A 19213-nucleotide genomic window follows, 5' to 3' on the forward strand; every position below is an offset into this window, starting at 1 on the left:
TGCTTTCTCCACTTTCTTCACATTCCTTTTGTTTTCATACGACCTATCACTCAGATAATTCTTATACAAACCCCTTCTACTCTCTATTAAACCTAAAGCTTTTTTACTAATATTCCTAGTTGCTGTCTTAGCACTCTTCCCTAGGACACCATCAGCAACTTCACAAATTGTTTTTCTGAAATTATTCCATCCATCTTCTACATTGTCAAATTTTAAACCCTCAAGTTTAGTACTCAACTGTTCCTGGAATTTTTTTCTCAAATTTTCATCCTGAAGTCTACCAACATCATAACTTTCCGGGAGGGAGTTACCCTTCCGAAATTTCAGCTTTAAATTAACCTTAGACACTACTAGATGGTGATCTTTACTTTTAACATCAATAACGGCACTCCTATACACCCTAGTATCTTGTATTGATCCTGCTAGTCTTCTGTTTACAATAACATAATCAATAAGGTTTGCTGTCTTACCATCACGTGAATACCATGTCAACTTATGGGCCATTTTGTGACCAAACACCGTATTGGTTATAACTAGGTTGTTATACCTACAAAATTGCAAAAGCCTATAGCCATTACTGTTTTCTTTTCTTACACCAAATTTACCTAGGCTAGGATACCATCTATCCCTATTTCTACCAACCTGGGCATTAAAATCTCATAGCAAAAACACCATATTTCTACCTGGTACCCTGTCTATTTGCTCCTGTAACTGTAAGTAAAATTCATCTGAGTTACTAGTATCTCCATCAGTTGGTTCAATGGGGGCATATACTACTATACTGATACCCTAAAATTTTTAGTCATAAAATGAGCAATTAGTATTCTATTATTAATACCTTCTCAGCCTAAACAAGACTTAGCAGCTTCCTTATTCATCATGAGCCCTACTCCCTGTCTATGTACCCCATCCTTCCTGCCTGAGTAAACAAATTCTATGTCACCTAATTTCATGCTTCCTACCCCTGGGAAATGAGTTTCTGAAACTCCTAATAAATCCAGTTCAAACCGTCTGAATTCGTCAGTTAAAATGTCGATGCGATAGTCATTTTTTAACGTCGTAACATTCCAAGTTCCAATTTTCATGTTCTTTAAATCTTTGAAATTATTTTGGCCTCAAGAAAAGCAGTGATCCCGGATACCAGTGCAGGATGGGGACCAACATATCTTCTCAAGTCTACACCGAAGCGCTTAAGCCGGCTTAGAACCGGACAGCAAGAAGTCCCTGGGACCTCCAGTAAGTTGGGGGCTTTGTGCAATCCTGGGCCCATCTTGGTCACAACATGGTTTTCAGCACTTGGCGATTCTCTTCTATCAACAAGAGTCGAAATCCTGCACAGACAGTCCCAAGCCTATTACCTCCGACTCATTATATATTCATGCCTACAAATATTATGCTACTACGGGGAGGCAGCCCATAGTAGATAAATTAGCTAGGAAGAGGTTTTTCAGCCCGAAAACGCCCATCAAAACAAACCAAGCCCAGAAAATTATCCAATAATCAGAATCCCGTACGAGTGCTGTGTTGTTTACTAGGCTATAATTTCCTCGAGGGACGCCACTCCTCAAGTGGGAAAAATTGACCGCAAGTTTTCCAGTCTTGCAGGTACCCCGAAAGGGTCGAGGCAGCCCTTTACAGAGGCTGTTGTCCATAAATCTGGATCTTACACCCTGCCGCAGTTGTCCTCCTATAGAGGATCCTCCCACGATTGTGTTCAGCTTCACCATGCAATTTAATCCATTACTGGGAGAAGGTTTGTAACTCATCTGACGTGTGAACACAGCAGTTGGCCCTGCTGAGTGTACATTTGAGGGGCCTTCTTCCTCCTCCACCTGTAATTATGACCCCCAGGGGAGGGTTTCCCAGTTTCTATTATGGGCCCCACTGGGACAAGGTCCTACTTGGTCTAAGCTTCCTATGGAGCTACTCTACCTATCTGTAGGGCTTTCCCCTATCTGTTGTCCTCCACAAAAACCTAGCATGACTATCTAATAATTTTACTAACTAATGCAACTAATAAATAGTTGCAGTAAATTGCAACTTTACTTCAATTTAGACTATAAAGTAAAGGACAAAAATAACATATACAAGCTCTGTTGTTCTCTGCTAAAACCTAGCATGCAAACTAATAATTAACTAACTATTGCAACTAATTAATAATTGTAATAAAGTACAACTTTCCTTTTAATTTATAACCTAAAATAAAGAAAACACAAAAAAAGCTCTATTGTCCTCTACTAAAACCTAGCATGTTAACTAATAATTAACTAATAAATAGCCCATTTGGCCTGATTGCAACACCTCACAAGCCACACCTTAATACTGCAAAAGTAGACATAAGTAGCCAATTTAGCCTGTTTGAAACATATCACAAGCCAACACCCTATAGAAAACACCTTTGAGAATTTAAATGAAGAAGAAAACTTATTAGAGACTACTAATACTGCAAAAGTAGACCTAAGTAGCCCATTTAGCCTGTGTGAAACATCTCACAAGCCAACACCCTATAGAAAACACCTTTGAGAATTTAAATTAAGAAGAAAACTTATTAGAGACCTCTAATACTGCAAAAGTAGACCTAAGTAGCCAATTTAGCCTGTTTGAAACATCTCACAAGCCAACACCCTATAGAAAACACCTTTGAGAATTTAAATGAAGAAGAAAACTTATTAGAGACTGCAAATACTGCAAAAGTAGACCTAAGTAGCCAATTTAGCCTGTTTGAAACATCTCACAAGCCAACACCCTATAGAAAACACCTTTGAGAATTTAAATGAATTTCCCCCTTGAAGTTTCTACTCTTTGCTTGAACTGCTCCCTTCTTGAAAAATAAAATTTTGGCATGAGACAAAGTCGTTCTTAGGTAAACTGCAAAAGAGGTAAGGTTGTTATTAAGACTTTGAAATGAAGAAGATTGGAATTAACGAAAGTTGAAAAAAAACTTACCAAATGATATGTATTCTTGAGATGAAGGATTGAAACTACGCCAAAGTTGTCTCAAAGGTTTTTCCCCTTGATTCCACCCACTGCTCCAGTTCTCAATTCCAGGTTTATTTGGGTCACTGCAAAATTATAATTTAATTATTAAATTGGTGACCTGATTTTGGATGACATTCAACTAACCTAACCAAAAATTCTTAGATTTCTGTAAGAGCGCCCGCAGAAAATTTTCCTGGGAGGGGGGGGGGGGACTAGAATATAAGTGGTGGTTCTAAGGAGCAAGTTCATTTTTAAATACACCTAGAAAAAAATCTCAAATAAAAAGAGTAACTAAATTTGCAGGGGAAATGAAACGAAACACAGCAAATTTGAAAAGATAAGGATTCCTAACAAAGATACCAGTCCATTTAATCAATGATATATATTTAATTATTATTCACATATCTTAATCCATTATGTCCAAACCATAGAATAAAAGAATAATAGACTCGAACCGAAAATTTATTATTAAATTAATTATTATTATTTCAAAAATTTATTATTTCCCAAGATTAAAAAAGGCGTAGACTAGTCTTTATGCAATTTATTAAGCCTTAGAATAGTCTACGGAAGAAATAGAGATTGGAACTATATAATGGCTCCAAAGGGGATATTTTAGGCTGTAATATCTTTTCTGTAAGTTTCATTTAACTTTGCTTGATCAACAGATCTTTAAGATTAAAAAAAACTAAAATATACCTCTTTCATAACAGGACAGCACTCTCCTCGAACTGAAATAATTTACATCTTCATATGTTTGAAAAATACATGATAGCAAAAGAAAAACTAAAATTAAACTTACCATTCAGCTGTCAAATTGGCCCTCTTTCTTTTGATGCTTGAACTAAACTAAATAAAATACGTACTTGCTTGAGTCCCATACATTCTCAAGGAACGTCTTGGGGCCACTTCTTCCAAAATCAGATGAACTAGGCTTCGTTATGCTGTTCTGCCAATTGCAGTTCGACATAGTTGGGCAATGTGTTGTCGGTCAAAGTTTTCGATCCAACTTTTGTGAGGTCTTCCCGTGGTTGAGGTCCTTTTCCTTTAAGCACGATCTTGAACAGCCGTCTGGGATTCATTCGTTTAACGTGGTCGGACCATCGCAGATGCTGTTTTTGGATTTTTGTTCAGGATTGTGTCTTGCGATTTCAGCATTCTTCGGACTTTTTTATTTATGGCATGGTCAGTACATCTAATATTGGCTATCCGGCGCAAACATCTCATTTCGAACAAAAGGTGGTTGCACCCGTTAGTGGCTAGATTTCAAAATGTTTGATAGTCTTTTGAAGCTAGAGCTGGCAAGACCAAGGTGACGTTAATGTCGACAGTATGACAGTTTTAAGCTATTAAGAGACTGCCGAGGCAAAGAAACTGATTGACTATTTCCACTTGTTCACCGTCTATTACTATCGAGGGGGGCTTTTTATTTCAGGTAGTGACGTGGCCATGACGCCACGATTCTAGCCATGTGGCCAAAATTGTTGTATGAACCTTATTTAACAGTATCAACATTTCCGAACTTTCTTATCAAACACTAATATATTTAATTTTGTCAGACTTTGTAATTATAATAATTAAAGCGTTTTCAAAGTATTTGTTTCAAAGTAAAGCATTGAAACTACGATCAAGAAAATCAAATAAGAATTGCTTGTGTTGGGCATTATTGAGAAAATCTGCAAGTATTGAAAATTACTGAGTAATACTGATTATTAGTTTAATTTAATTAGCTAGGTCAATACAGACACTCACGGTAAAAAAAAGTAGTAATGAAACGCTAAAAAACATACATAATGTTTGGTTATCATAATGGGGGTTATCTCCGTCGAGATAACCCCCTTTTTAGGTTGCTTTGCTTCTTTTTCTATAATTATACATTTTTTATGCACTAATAACTTGTGATGTTTACTTCAAATTCGAAACAAATACATAATCGGAATAAATAGGTGGTTCTTTGATTTAATACTATCAGTATTTAGGTTCTTATTAATTCTTTATTGATAAGGCTCATTATTTACCTACCATTCATTACTATGAAGATTTTTTTTTTCTTCAACCAGTCACATAAAAGAAACAATCGTGGAAAACAGGAAAGGGATCATTCCATCATAAATCATAACTCAAACTGCCCCTTTTTAGGGCCAACATCTATTGGCAGGAAGCCAACCATGTCCCAACTCACAATTTTTCCATTTTTTTTACCCTACTCTGCTTTCTTCGCTTTGGTTTCCTCAAAATTACTTTATAATTCCCATATTAAAGGCCCACCACCTTGCAGGTGATCATGGAGGGAATAAAAATTGAATATTAATCTTGCGGAATTTTGGGAGCAGGGTCACAGATAATAGTTTTTATTAAAGAAGAAAGCGAATTGCGTCTAAAGTGAATATAACAGCCTTTATAGAGTTTTTGACTATGTCCCGCTATTCTCGCTAGACACTACTTTATGATTTTTTTTTTAGAATATAACTAGCATTCACTGAAAATTTGCTGAGACTTAAACATAAAATTTACTTCAAGTAAAAACCAACTTTCAAACGCCTTGATAGGTCAAATTGGTATAAAACTATGACTTAAACATGAAATTTCCTGGTTAAAGGTTGTTAAACCATAAGTAAAGTACAAGTTAAGTCATTGTGACTATTACCGCCAAAAACAGATTAAGTGCTAATTCCAAATTCTAAAACTACCATTTTTGCCAAAAAAGCACAAAAAAGTTCTCTAGAGGTAGCACAGCTCTTGCAGCCTTGGAGTACAGACTCATAGCTTTAAAAAAATATAAAGATTAATTTGTAAACTATTGAGGGAAGGTTCACTTGTTTTATGTTGTTGCATCAAGGATCTTGACTTTAAATATAACTTACCAAATGATGCTACTTACCCTGTACGAACAAATGAAACAATATAGTCAAGAAATATATCACAAACTTCACTGTTTTCTGTTTGATCTTGAATTCTGTACATTTTAAGACACTTCAGGTCATCTCCAGGTATTGCCCAAGGCTTTGCCTTAAAAAAGATGAATAAAACAAGAAAGTTTAATCACAGTATTTACTTTTGGTTTGATAGAGCTTGATTTAACTCCAAAGGGCTAAACTATTTACGGTGTATTGTATCTTATAGGGAGAGACAATATTTTTTTGTTTTTTTTTTGCTGATTGTTTTTTTTAGTGTTATTGAGAAATCTGTTTTTGTACAATTTTTTTCTTTCTTTTTTTTCTATTTTTGTAAGTGGCCCTAGTTGGTCTTAAGTTTAATAATAAATAAATAAATATAATATTTAGCCACTAGATATGATCTTGGGATGCATAGATAGTAAAACTACAGCTAAAGAGGCAATTCAAATAAAAGGCATATAGATGGTGCGATAAAAGTCCTTAACTTAAAATTATTTTTTATTTCAAAATCATGAGAAAACGAAACTGACCGAACGAAAGTTGAACAGGCACCACAGCATTGTTGCCGAGATCAAGAGTGAAGAGGTTTCTATGTATCATTTTCTTCTTTTTACTAGACCAATCTCTATCCAAGAGTACTACTACTACTAACAACTCAACGCAGTAGTAAGCCACATAAGGCCAACGCAGCTACTGCTCATGCTCTCCCCATCCCGATCAGTTCAAAGCCTCGCTCTTTACACTCTCCCAGAAAGTTCCCATTTCCTTTAAATCTTTCTAAATGACATCCACCCACCCTAACCATGGACGACCTACTTTCCGTTCAACCCTAGACGGTTGACCGAAAAGTAAAAGCTTTCGGCAGTCTGCTATCCTTCATCCGCAGAACGTGTCCTAGCCATCTCAACATTTCTCTCATTATAGCCCAAGAGAGTGGGATTGAAGCAAGCTTTTCGTACAGCCTGCTGTTTAAAATACGGTCAGTCAGCTGGTCACCCTGAACAATCCGTTGGCAATTTCTCTGGAAAACATCTAGCAAATCTTCATCAATTTTTCGGACTGCCCAAGCTTCCGAATCATATTTGACCACTGTCTTCACTGTAGCTTCCAATATTATAATATTGGTTTGCAGACATATCTTCCTTTTCTTGCAATTTTTTTTCAACTGTGAACCAGTTTCTATACTCTGACGATTCTTCTTTTAACATCTTCACTCCTCCCACCGTCCTTACTAATCATTCTACCAAGGTAAGTGAAGCTATTCACCTGATCAATCTTTTCGTTACCCACCGTCGTCCTTTCATCTTCACTTATTCCTAGCCTTAGTGACTTAGCCTTCTACGGATGAAGGATGACAGATTGCCGAAGAATATTCTTTTTGGCCAGCCTTCTGGGGCTTTAAGGAAAGTAGGTCGCCTTCGTCTGGGGTGGGAGGATGTAAAAAAAAAACATTTAAAGGAAATAGGAACTTTAAAGGAAATGGGAGGGTGTACAGAGGGAGGTCTTGAATAGATTAGGTTGGAGGAGGACTGTGTTTGGCTGTGGCGGCCTCAGGTGACTTGGTGCTGCAGTGAGTTATTTGTAGTAGAACGCACAAAACCTCTAAAAATTCATTCATTTTATTCATGCTTTCATCTAGGGTGCTTAAACCATCAGAATAATCTAAGTCCAGGAATTTTTTTCTTTTCCTCACCATTGGATTCCTTTTTTTTCCCATTGCCTTATCTGTTCTCTGTACGACAAAGTCCTTCAAAAAGAAGTGGTCATAAAAACCTGAAAAGTTACAATTCAATCGGAAATTAAGAGTTCCAGGGCTCCTTCCAAGAGCTGAAAGCGATTAGGGGTAGTCAGAACCACTCCTGTACTTTTTTTTCACCCGTCTACGGATAAGGTGAAGAGAATAGAAATTTAGTGCTTGACGGATGGTGAGGGGACTATAGGATTGTTTCCTCAAATCATAAGCAATCTCTCAGGCATTTGATATGGGAAAAATGGCTTTGCATAATCTCCCTTCACTTGCAATTGCTGGCAACAGAGTTGTTTGGTTCTGGTACACTTCCTATTTTGACGTCACGACACCTTTTCACAACACAATCTTATCTTACAATGATTATCCTCCAAAATATTTACATTTTTAGTTTGAAAGTTGTAGCTGCTAAATAATTACAAGGACAAACAGACAAATAAACGGGGCCGGGATATTCATCCAGCCTACAGGCTAGATGGAAATATGAATGTGAGATGAAACTGAAAATGTCATTCTTAGGCAAAAAAGATATTTAAGTTCCTTCAATATATTTTTTTTCTTGCACTACCTAAATTTACTTAGTTGAAAAAGCCACAAGGAATCCCATTGGTTTATTTCCACTCGACCCCCTACTTTTGCAATTTGTTCATTTTTTCTGGAACATTTAGGACTTTTTTTTTTAATTAAAGGGGTTCAAGATAGAAAAATACATTTCACAAAAACTCCTTTTACTGAATAATTAAGCAATTTTTTCTAAAGCATAGGGTTTTGTTTATTTACAGTGATGTCAAAAAAACCTACCTGGGTTTCCTTTTCTGTTTTCACAAAATTATAAAAGAACGTCTTGCCTCCTTGCAAAGAATGGGACAAGGCAACTCTAACTGAATGTGCGTTAACCGTTCCATCACTTATTAAGTCAATCAAATTCTGACGAGATTCAGCCTCAGTTCGTTCTGTTTCCCACTCCATATATTCATTTTTTAATATCAGAAAGATTTCATCCAATTCAAAAGAATACAAACGTCTTAGAAAACGTTTTACTATATTTTCACGCAAGTCATTGTTGTTTTCATTAATTATGCTATCTGGAACATAAGGGAATCCTTCTGCTGAAACAGTCCCAATCATTAGGTTATGAAAACGAAAATTTACACTTCGCCCGTCCATTTCTGCACTTGGCTCCGAATGTATCAGATTAAAGTCTACAAATGGAGCGAACCTCGGCATAAAATCTGTTCCTGACACATTAACTGATAATAGTGCGCCAAGGGGAGCCTGTTGAAGACACTGATAGAAATTATGATCATTGTAGGAGGAGTTTAAGTTGCACCTTAACTTTTTAGTCACTTCATATTGTACTGCTGTTGGATTCTTACTCAATGCACAGGGGGTTAAGGCTGAACCACTCATAAGTAAAACGCCACTGAAGAGTCCTGAGGAGAAATGCCAAACTTAATGAATTGAAATCCAATTATTCTGAATAAGAAAAGAATAATACTATGTACATTAGGCTTTAAACTTAACAGCTATTTCACATTGCCATCTTAAAACGTCTGAAAAAGGTTTATTATCGCTAAGACAAGTTAATCCATTAAAACAAATTTTATATTCGTACAAATCTTGGTTAAACCAGAGTGAAAAGCCTGCTTAACCGGTTTAAACCTAGGAATATATTAAATTACCGTTTTTGGCACAACACCAGAGTTGTCCTCAAAGTAGAGTTTGACAATATGAACGTAATTTTGTAAATTGAGTGATTAAATCAAGATATTTTAAGTATTAGCTTTTGTACTGAAACAAGCAATGGCGTACTAAGGTAAAAAAAAATTGAGAAAAGTTTTATGATCATCGTCTAAAATCATAAAGAAAATCACAGACAAACTATTAAAAGTTAAAATATGGAATGGACATGGAAATTGGGCCTTGTGGTGGGTGAACCAGGTTTGATCTTAGCTTGATTACATAAAAAAAACTGGTTTTTTAACTGAAAACAAGGAGTGACATTAAAACTTAAAACGAACAGAAATTACTCCGTATATAAAATGGGTTGTCCCCTCCGCAATCCCTCGCTCTTTACGCTAGAGCTTTTAATTGTTTTAAAAAGCAGAATTGTGGCAAAGAGTCAAACTTTAGCGTAAAGAGCGAGGGATTGCGGAGGGACAACCCATTTCATATACGGAGTAATTTCTGTTCGTTTTAAGTTTTAATGTCGCTCCTTACTTTCAGTTAAACAAACTAGTTTTTTATGTAATTTCTGAACGTTTTTGAATTAATGCATGTTTGATTTTGGCTCTCCACACATAAATTATTAAAATGAAATTTGTATATTAATTCCTTTTTTGGCTAAATGGCTTTCTCTTAGTTTTGATCAGACGATTTTGAGAAATAAGGCGTGGAGAAGGAGGCCTAGTTGCCCTGCAATTTTTCGGTTACATAAAAAGGCAACTATAAATTTTAATTTTTACGAATGTTTTTATTAGTAAAAAATATACGTAACTTAAGAATTAACTTATGTAACAAACTTTTATATTCTTTAAATTTGATTATATATATGAGGGGGTTTGTACCCTCGTTAATACCTCGCTCTTTACACTAAATCGTATGTTTTGTCCCAATTCTTTAAGAATGACCCCTGAATCAGAAAGGCCGTAGAATAAATAGTTGAAATTACTTAAAATACTATAGCATAAAGAACGAGGTATTTATCTCCTCCTAAATACCTCGCTCTTTATGCTAAAGTATTTTTAGAACCCCTCATATGCGTAATAATCTCTGTTCGTTTTAAGTCTCAATGCTACTCCTTACTTTCAATTGAAAAAACTTTTCCATGTTTATTTTTTCGGTGTTTTTTATAGTAATTTTAGAAAATCCTGCGCCCTTTTATTGAATTTCTATTCCCCCATGATATATTTCTCCAAGGAAAGATCTTCCCACATAGCCCCCTCCCCTCAAACCCACCCCCAAAACCAAAAAATCCCTTGAAAACCTCTGTACACTTCCCAATAACCATTATAATATGTAAACACTGGTCGAAGTTTGTAACTTGCAGCCCCTCCCCCATGGATTTTGGAGGAGTAAGCCATTCCCAAAGACATAGTTATTATGGTTTTTGACTATGCGGAACAAAATGGCAATCTCAAAATCTTGATCTGTTGACTTTGGAGGAAAAATGAGCATGGGAGGGGGCTTAGGTGCCTTTCAATTTTTTGGTCACTTAAAAATGGCACTAGAACTTTTCATTTCCGTTAGAATGAGCCCTCTTGCGACATTCTAGGACCACTTGGTCAATACGATGACCCCTGGGGAAAAACAACAAACAAGCAAATAAACACGCACCCGTGATTTGTCTTCTGGCAAAAAATACGAAATTCCACATTTTTGTAGATAAGAGCTTGAAATTTTTGCTAAAGGGTTCTCTGATACACCGAATGTGATGGGATTTTCGTTAAGATTCTATGACTTTTAGGGGGTGTTTCCCCAATATTTTCCAAAAATAGGGCAAATTTTCTCAGGCTCGTAACTTTTGATGACAAAGACTAAATTTGATGAATCTTATATATTTAAGATCAGCATGAAAATCCAATTCTTTTGATGTGTATTTCAGCATCGAAATTCTGTTTTTAGAGTTTCGTTTACTATTGAGCCGGGTCGCTCCTTACTACAGTTCGTTACCACGAGCCGTTTAATAATTCAAGAACCATGATAGAACCCGGTTGTGGCAACACACTAAACTGGCTGACAAAGGGACCTTATCAGTGAAGAGGTGTCGTTAATCTGATTAATTAACTTTTTTACTTCATGAAGATTGAAATTCTAATCAAGCTTGAAAGGCTTTCAAAGAGAATTCTATTACTTCGCTTTACAAGCTTAATAATTGCTACTACAGAAATTCCGTTTTATGGCTTCTCTGGTCTTTTGCAATTCTCTTTTGAACATTTCGCAATAAACATAGGCTGCTTGGAATTATAAGTATCAGTTAAACTTTTTGTATCGTCTATCTTATGGACAAATTTACTACACTAGATTACACAACCTAACGTAAAGTCTTCTGTCATTTTGATGTAAAATATTTTACTATTTAGTTTGTAGAAACGCTTAAGTGGAATGAAAGAACACTATTTGATTTACTTTAATTTACATATTTTCCATTTTTTAATTTTACAAAGCTATAGATGTTTTACTCGGCTGGTTAGGTATTAGTAACTTACCATGAATCTATTCCCTTCTAATTCATATATTTGGAAAAATGTACTTTAAATTAGGTAATACTTCCCATTGCTCTCTGGAAGCAAGTCACCTGGGGTGGTGAAATGATGCACCTTTGACGCCTGAGTCCTACTCCTGTTTGGACCCCCTACAACAAATTAAAAATTATCCCCAGTGTCCGCCAAGCCATATTTATCCGTCGGTAAGATGACAGGCTCAAAACCAGTGGCCCAGTCCCACCAGCACCAAGGCTAAAGAGATCGCTAAGAGATCTGAAGGGTGAGATGAATTATAAGAACCCCAAAACCAAAAAAGATTGTTACCATAAACAGAAAATCAGAATCAGTTTAAACATTTTTCTGAAGCAAGACGATTATAAAACAATAAATTTTACTGCGCGCAATACGCATAGAAAACATTGAGACCAATATCAGTTTAGGATCCAGAGAGAGAAAAAGGGGGGTATGAAGAATAACAAGAGAGTTGTCACTAAAAAGACGAGCTGAGCGGACAAATATCCGAATTATTTTGGTATTAGTCAAGTCATGGGTTGTGGAAATAAAAAAAAAAAACAGACATCAAATAAAGAGCAATGCGGACAGAATAAATTATTTATTTTTTTGCATAGTTATTTGTTTGTTTTTCAGATCAGGCACTTTTTATAGAGCAAGCTGTCGTACAAACTTTAAAAGGGGCTCGTTCGATTGAAAATTTAAAGTTCTATTACCTTCTTTAATAGTTTAAAGTGATTAAAGGAGAGAACACCCCCTCCCCCTATGTTCAATATTTCCGTTGACACGTGCAATTAATTTTTGAGGTAGTTACTTTGTTCAGCGTAGCTAAAAGGTCCAGTAAATCAGTCATTGACTTTGAACCCCCCCCCCAGTCCTCAGGGTAAGGGCTATAAGTTATATTAATTTTCTTCTTGTGAATGTATAAGATTTGTATGGTAAGGATGGTCATGGAAATTTCGAAGGGGACTCATTGGGTTGGAAAAAAATGATTTCTAGTGGATTTTTAATAATCAATAGTGATCGGAGGGTAACTAGCCTACCTCCCCCCGCGTCCTCTTCTCTCCGAGTGCATCTGATAGAAATTTTGAGATAAATACTTTGTTGAAAATAGTCTAAATAACATAAAACAAAAATTTCAGCGTTGAGATGAACTCTCAGAGTCAGGGGGTAAGTATTATTAGCTATGAGCCGAGGACAAATAAGATTCTACGGAAGGGAAGGTGGTATGGACTTTTGAGCAGGTTCATTTGATTGAAAATGTAAAGTTCAAGTTCTCCCTCTCCCTGAAACTCTCTTTTCCCCAAAAACATCTGATAAAAATTGTAAGATAGCTATTTTGTTCATAATAGATCAAAGGACCCATAACAATACCTAAGGAATAGGATTAACCCCCCCCCAACTCAGGAAAAAGGGTTGTAACTTATTCCCTGGGGCATGTAAGTTCCTTGTTGAAACATGTGGTCCTATAAACTTCTGATGGTGCTCATTTGGTTGGAAATTAGATAATTTATTACCCTTCAAAAGTGAAGTTGTGGAGTCAAAAGACATCGGAGTGTAAATAGCCTCCAATTCTTTTTTCCCCACACCCGTATCCGATAAAAATGTTAAGATAGCTATTGTGTTAAAAGAGCACAGACATCAGATAACGAAAACTCCGGGGACAACCTAACCTCCCAGGGCCCAGGGGCAGGCGTTGTAAGTAATGCCCCGGGGTATATATGGTTATTATACAAGGGTATTTTGTTACCAAACATGGTATCAACATACTTACACTCGATGGCATACCGTCGAACTCCGTGCCTGCTAGAAAGCTGAATAACAGAGGTAGATCTCCAGACAGACTTCTTACTTTTGTCAAGTCAGCTCTTCGTTCCAGCTTGTTCGAGCTAAATGATCACTACTGACTCGTGAGAGTGAACTCCTGCATTTATATTAGTGTGTATCTACCCGCTGATGAAAACCGATAACTGAAGGTTTCCACCCTAATTTTAAAATCCAACAAAGTCATATTTCAGCCAATGTAACACTAAGGAGTTTCTTTCCACTTTCCATTTGTTTTCCCAACACTGCTTTTATTCTTTGTAGTTAAGGTCATATTCTACAAGATTAGTCCCAATTTTATCAACGAATAGTAATTACCTGAAGATATATGACTCAGCATCAGTAGATTGGCTAAAGTGGCTCCTAAGTATTGACCGATAATTGTTATTTTATCTTTAATCAAACCAAAATGATCCGCATTCTCTTGAAGCCAGAGAAGTGCAGCTACAATGTCAAGCAGAGCATAGTTTCCTTGCTTCAGACCTTTATTTCGGCTTACTTTGGGAGAACGACTTTGACTTAACTCGGTCGAAGATCCTGATTGTAAGAAACCTAAACCACAATATCTTAAGTCATACAATTAGAAAAATAACAACAAATCAAACAACAAGGCAAATACAGTAAAATCTAAATTTAAGTTTTCTTAACAAACAAATTATTCTTGTCTCATTTTCTGGTGAAAATTTAAAGCTTTTATCCAGGGTGATGATTTTGGAACAGAGAAGAAAAGTTTCTCTATTTTAAAAAAAGGTGTCTACTAATTTTCTAGAAAAAATAAGGTTTTTTAATTCTATGTAAATTAAACTTTTCTATCTTTGAATTTCAATAATTTCAGAGAATTGCATAATATGGATTTTCTTTAAAGATGTCAAGCTGAAATAATAGTTAGTCTTGATTCATTGGAAATAAATCTGAAGAGACATTTTGGAAATGCCTTATAGATTTTTGAAGCGAATTATGGCTGTAAGGTTTTTTGGCTAATAAGTAGAGCCAATAAAATCAAGTTTTGATCTGACTAAACTAAAGGTAGAACAAATAAGTTTAAAGAATGATGGTCGTTGATATACTTAGCAGAAGGAGCTGACACATCTAATCCGAATTTAATATCAAGCACAAGCTAGCATTCTAGTATGTTTTTGAACTGTTGGAACGCAGTTGAAATCCTGGGAATGAGTTAGATTACTAAACTCATATGACAAGGGGACATAACAAAAGGAATAATAGGTTTTTTAATACAAGACAATGGGAGGTAACTGTTTAGTTTTTAATTTCCACACTTGAACTACAGAAGCAAAAAAATCAAGTGCTGACAATTTCGTTTCGAAAAGCCTATTTTTTACCTCTAAAGTCTCTTATAATAATACTGTCTCATTACACCTTAATGTTTGATCAATCATACTGATGGGGAAAGAGTTGTCCAAAGCTTTTATCTTTTCTAATTTCAAGCAATGATACCTAAAATTCTTATATCAATTGCACGATCATGAAATCTCATCAGAAGTAAACACACCAAATAATAGGAAGCGCAATCACACTGCCGAAGTAAAAAGTAGCATGGCTCCAAACAATTTTATACAAGCTAGAGAGAGGAAGAGAGAGAGAGAGAGAGAGAGAGAGAGAGAGAGAGAGAGAGAGAGAGAGAGAGAGAGAGAGAGAGAGAGAGAGAGAGAGAGAGAGAGAGAGAGAGAGAGAGAGAGAGAGAGAGAGAGAGAGAGAGAGAGAGAGCTTCGTGAAAACTATGATTGGGCCTAATTTAGGCGGAAATTGAAAGTTTTAGTTTCCATTTTAAGAGTAAAAGTGATAAATCCTAACATCTCCCCTCGAGTGCACGTTTTAGTTTGTGTTATCTCTCAGCCTCTAAAGAAATCCGAACAAATTTAAAGATAGCTATTTTCTCCAAAATATTCAAAAGATAAATTAATATACCTTGGGGGGATGACATAACCAGAAATTACTGTAAATTATCCCAGGTATCTGTTATTTACAATTTTATTTTATCATAATGATTACTAAAAATTATTTTCGAAGAAAAAAAGTTTTCAAAGAAAAGTGAATATCTACGTTAAACCAAAGTTGAGAAAAATAAAGTAAAATCAATTTTTTAAGTCAGAAAATACCATAAATTACTATCAATAAAGAAGTTGATTCCAAAACGGACAGAAATTGCAATAAATAACCAACTCAAACTAAAATGAGTAGATGCAACCACAAAGAAAAGTATAGCTAACTAAAGACAATAAAAGAAATTGCACTTTACTGAAAACACTAGTTATTGCAAGTTGTGAGTTTTGTTCCTCATAAAAAAATCACCATTATAACCAAGATAACAGGAAAAGAAAACAAATGAACGTGCATTGACAGTCTTATTTATCTACTTCCTGAATGTGTTCATAATTTTAATCTATGAAGGTAAAATAGATGAAAAGTTTAAAACATATTTTTTCAGTAAAGTGTAAATCATGTTCTGGTCTTTAAAAGACACAAGTGCATTAACCTTGCCCCCCTTGTAATAGTTTTTGCTTGTTTCGAATTTGACGTGGTTATTTATCGTAATTTATGTTCGTTTTGGGTTTCGTTCATTTATTGATAGTGATTTATGGTAGTTTAACGCTTAAAGGAACACTTATATTTATTTCTTTATTTGAAATCCATTCATTGAAAGCATTTGAATAGTGAATTTATTAATTATTGAATTTAAAAATAGTTTTATCTTTGGTTAAATGTAGTATTTTATTTTTCTTTGCAAACCTCATTTAAGATTTTTTTCCAAATTAATATAGGTTCGTTTTTCATTAGCATATAGTTATTTTATTTGAAAAGAAAAGAATATTAATTTTTTTTTCTCAACAAGAATCTACTTTTTGGCTTGGCATTTAAATGTTGTACAAAATAATAAATATAGAGAAATAAGTTGGTTCTTTGTAGGTAGCAAATTAGTTAGTAAGATGATATTTTGTATGCTTAAAGACGCTGTTACGCTGTAAAGAATAAGAATGTTGTTTTTCGAAGGGTAGAGAAAATATAGACCAAATTTTCACTCTTGGATTAATAATTTAGAAGTGTCTGAGTCACCAAACACTTTTAGACCTCAGTTATATAGATTATGAGCAGGCATGGGATTCAGCTGATAGAAGAGCATTAGTGAAGGTTTTATCCTTTTATTTTAATCCAGGAAATACATTATTTATACCAGACATTAATTATACCAAACAAATACATTAAAGTGAGCAGTGCTTTGCACAAGAATAATACTGCTGTGGTTATGGTAAGAAAGGAGGTTGGTAGCTGGTTTCTTACTAAATGAATTATTTTGGAGGATTTGGTCTTATGCAGCATAAAAAAGGCAATGGGAGAACGATGAATTTAATGGGTAAGAAGAACTCTTCTGGACTTAGATTATGCTGATGATTTAAGCAACCTAGATGAAAGTTTGAGCAAACTGATAGAGCTTTTAGAGGTTTTTCGAGCTCTGGGTGATAGAATAAGTAAATTAATATTAAGGGAACTAAGTAGTCAAGGATAAGAATAATTAAGATAAAAGGTGACACTGGTTGACGAAAAGATCGATTAAGTGGGCAGCTTTACTAACCATGGCAGTAATACTAGTAAAGACAATGGGAGAAGTTAAAATGTTAAAAGTAGAATAGCCAAGGCTCAGGTTGTTTTTCAAAGTTGAAAAAAACTTTGGAAGAATCGGAAAATAAGTCTGCAAACCAGGATTAGAATATTTTCAAGCTGATGACAGTAGGCAAATATGGTTCTAAAGCATTGGCGCTCAGAAAAACAGAGGAAGATTTGATAAATTTTTTTGAGAGAAATTGCCTACAGATCGTTTTAGGTACCTGGCTGACCGACTCTGTCCCACTTTCTAGGGCTTTAATAAGAGAACGGTTGAGATGACTAGGGTGTGATTTACGGATGAAGGATGACAGATTGCCGAAGATTGTCTTTTTTAGCCAACCATATAGGGCTACTCGGAAAGCAGGTCGTCCGCGGTTGGGATGGGAGGAAGTTTTAAAGAAAAAGTTAAGGGAAATGAGAACTTCCTGGGAGGCTAATTTAAGGAAAATGAGGGTAATAATTTAAGGAAAATAATAACTTCCTGAAGATTGTAGAGAGGGAGGCTATGAATTGGTTAGGACGGAGGAGGAGCGTGTTTAGCTTTGTTGGCCTCAAGTGGCTTGGTGCTACGATTAGTTGTTAATAGTAGTTGTAATACTAGTGGCAATACTCTTTCTTCTCTATATTGTTTCAAAGCCGATATTTTCTTATGTGTTTTGATTCTTTTTTGTGTGCGTGCTTTGAATTTTTATGTATTTTTCTTTGTGTATTTCTTAAGTAGATCAACCACGTTTAACTTTTTCGTCACGTATTGAGTATTATATCCCAGTTAAATCGTTCCACTTGTTACTATAAATCTCGGTCGTTTATATCTTATTTAAGGGTAGGAGATATGGTGGTTGTTATGTTTCGCGATTGTATTTCAGACAAAAGATTGATGACGGAACAGTCATGTTTTTCAACCCCATCGCTCCAGGTACTAGTATGGTCGCTTTAAGCAAAATCTGTGTATTTGTGGTTTTTTCTGCTTTGACCATCAAAAATAGTCAAGGACCCAGAAATTGTTTATTTTTTAGAACATAGCTATCAGGCTTCAAATTGCTGAATAAGGTTTTAATATAAAATTCATGATAAAAACAGCTCTGAAACAGAATATTACTTGATGGAATCAATATTTCTTCAGTCAAAGATTGGGTATATCTTTGTTCGGGAGATTTTTTTGAGCACCTTCTTTTCGTAGAATATTTCTAAGTGACTAAGTCCAGATCCAATTTTATTAATGAGAGATGTCTTAGCTGGCCTTAATCAAACAGTTCATGGTAACGAACTGTATAGTAAAGGAGCGACCCGGCTCAATAGTAAACGAAACTCTAAAAAACGGAATTTTGATACTAATATATACATCAAAAGAATGAAATATATATGATGATTTTAAATATATGAGTTTAATCAAATTTATTTTTACCTATCAAAAGTTACGAGCCTGAGAAAGTTTGCCTTATTTTGGAAAATATGGGAACACACCCTCTAAAAGTCATAGAATCTTAACGAAATCACATCATCGTATTCAGCATATAAGAGAACCTTACTGTAGAAGTTTCAAACTCTTATCTATAAAAATGTGGAATTTCATATTTTTTGCCAGAAGACCGATCACGGGTATGTGTTTATTTGTTTTTTTTTCCGAGGGGCAATTGTATCGACCCAATGGTGCTAAAATGTCGTGAGAGGGCTCATTCTATCGGAAATTAAAAGTTCTAGTGCCCTTTTTAAGTGGTCTAAAAATTGGAGGGCACCTAGACCCCCTCTCACGCTCATTTTTTCTCAATGTCATCGAATCAAAATTTTCAGATAGCCATTTTGTTTAGCATAGTCAAAAACCCAAATAATAATGTCTTTGGGGACGACATAATGCATCGCTGTCCAAGGGGGAGGGGCTGCAAGTTGCAAAATTTGACCAGTGTTTACGGATAGTAATGGTTATTGGG

At 35.3% G+C, this 19213-nt stretch overlaps 1 protein-coding gene across 11 annotated transcripts in view; it reads right to left on the reverse strand.

The window, feature by feature from the left end:
- The window catches only part of LOC136033317 (neuroligin-4, X-linked-like), a 185402-nt gene that overhangs the window by 60913 nt on the left and 105276 nt on the right, over window positions 1-19213 (reverse strand). For all 11 annotated transcript variants that reach the window (XM_065714108.1, XM_065714110.1, XM_065714104.1 and 8 more), the window contains 4 exons: window positions 13983-14216; window positions 8425-9056; window positions 5861-5988; window positions 2947-3062 (listed from right to left, as the gene is read on the reverse strand). In XM_065714108.1, coding sequence (XP_065570180.1) covers window positions 2947-3062; window positions 5861-5988; window positions 8425-9056; window positions 13983-14216 — 1110 coding nt within the window. The remainder of the gene's footprint in view (window positions 1-2946; window positions 3063-5860; window positions 5989-8424; window positions 9057-13982; window positions 14217-19213) is intronic.

The sequence above is a fragment of the Artemia franciscana genome, chromosome 11 (genome assembly GCF_032884065.1).
Source record: "Artemia franciscana chromosome 11, ASM3288406v1, whole genome shotgun sequence".
Taxonomy (NCBI): Eukaryota; Metazoa; Arthropoda; class Branchiopoda; order Anostraca; family Artemiidae; genus Artemia; species Artemia franciscana.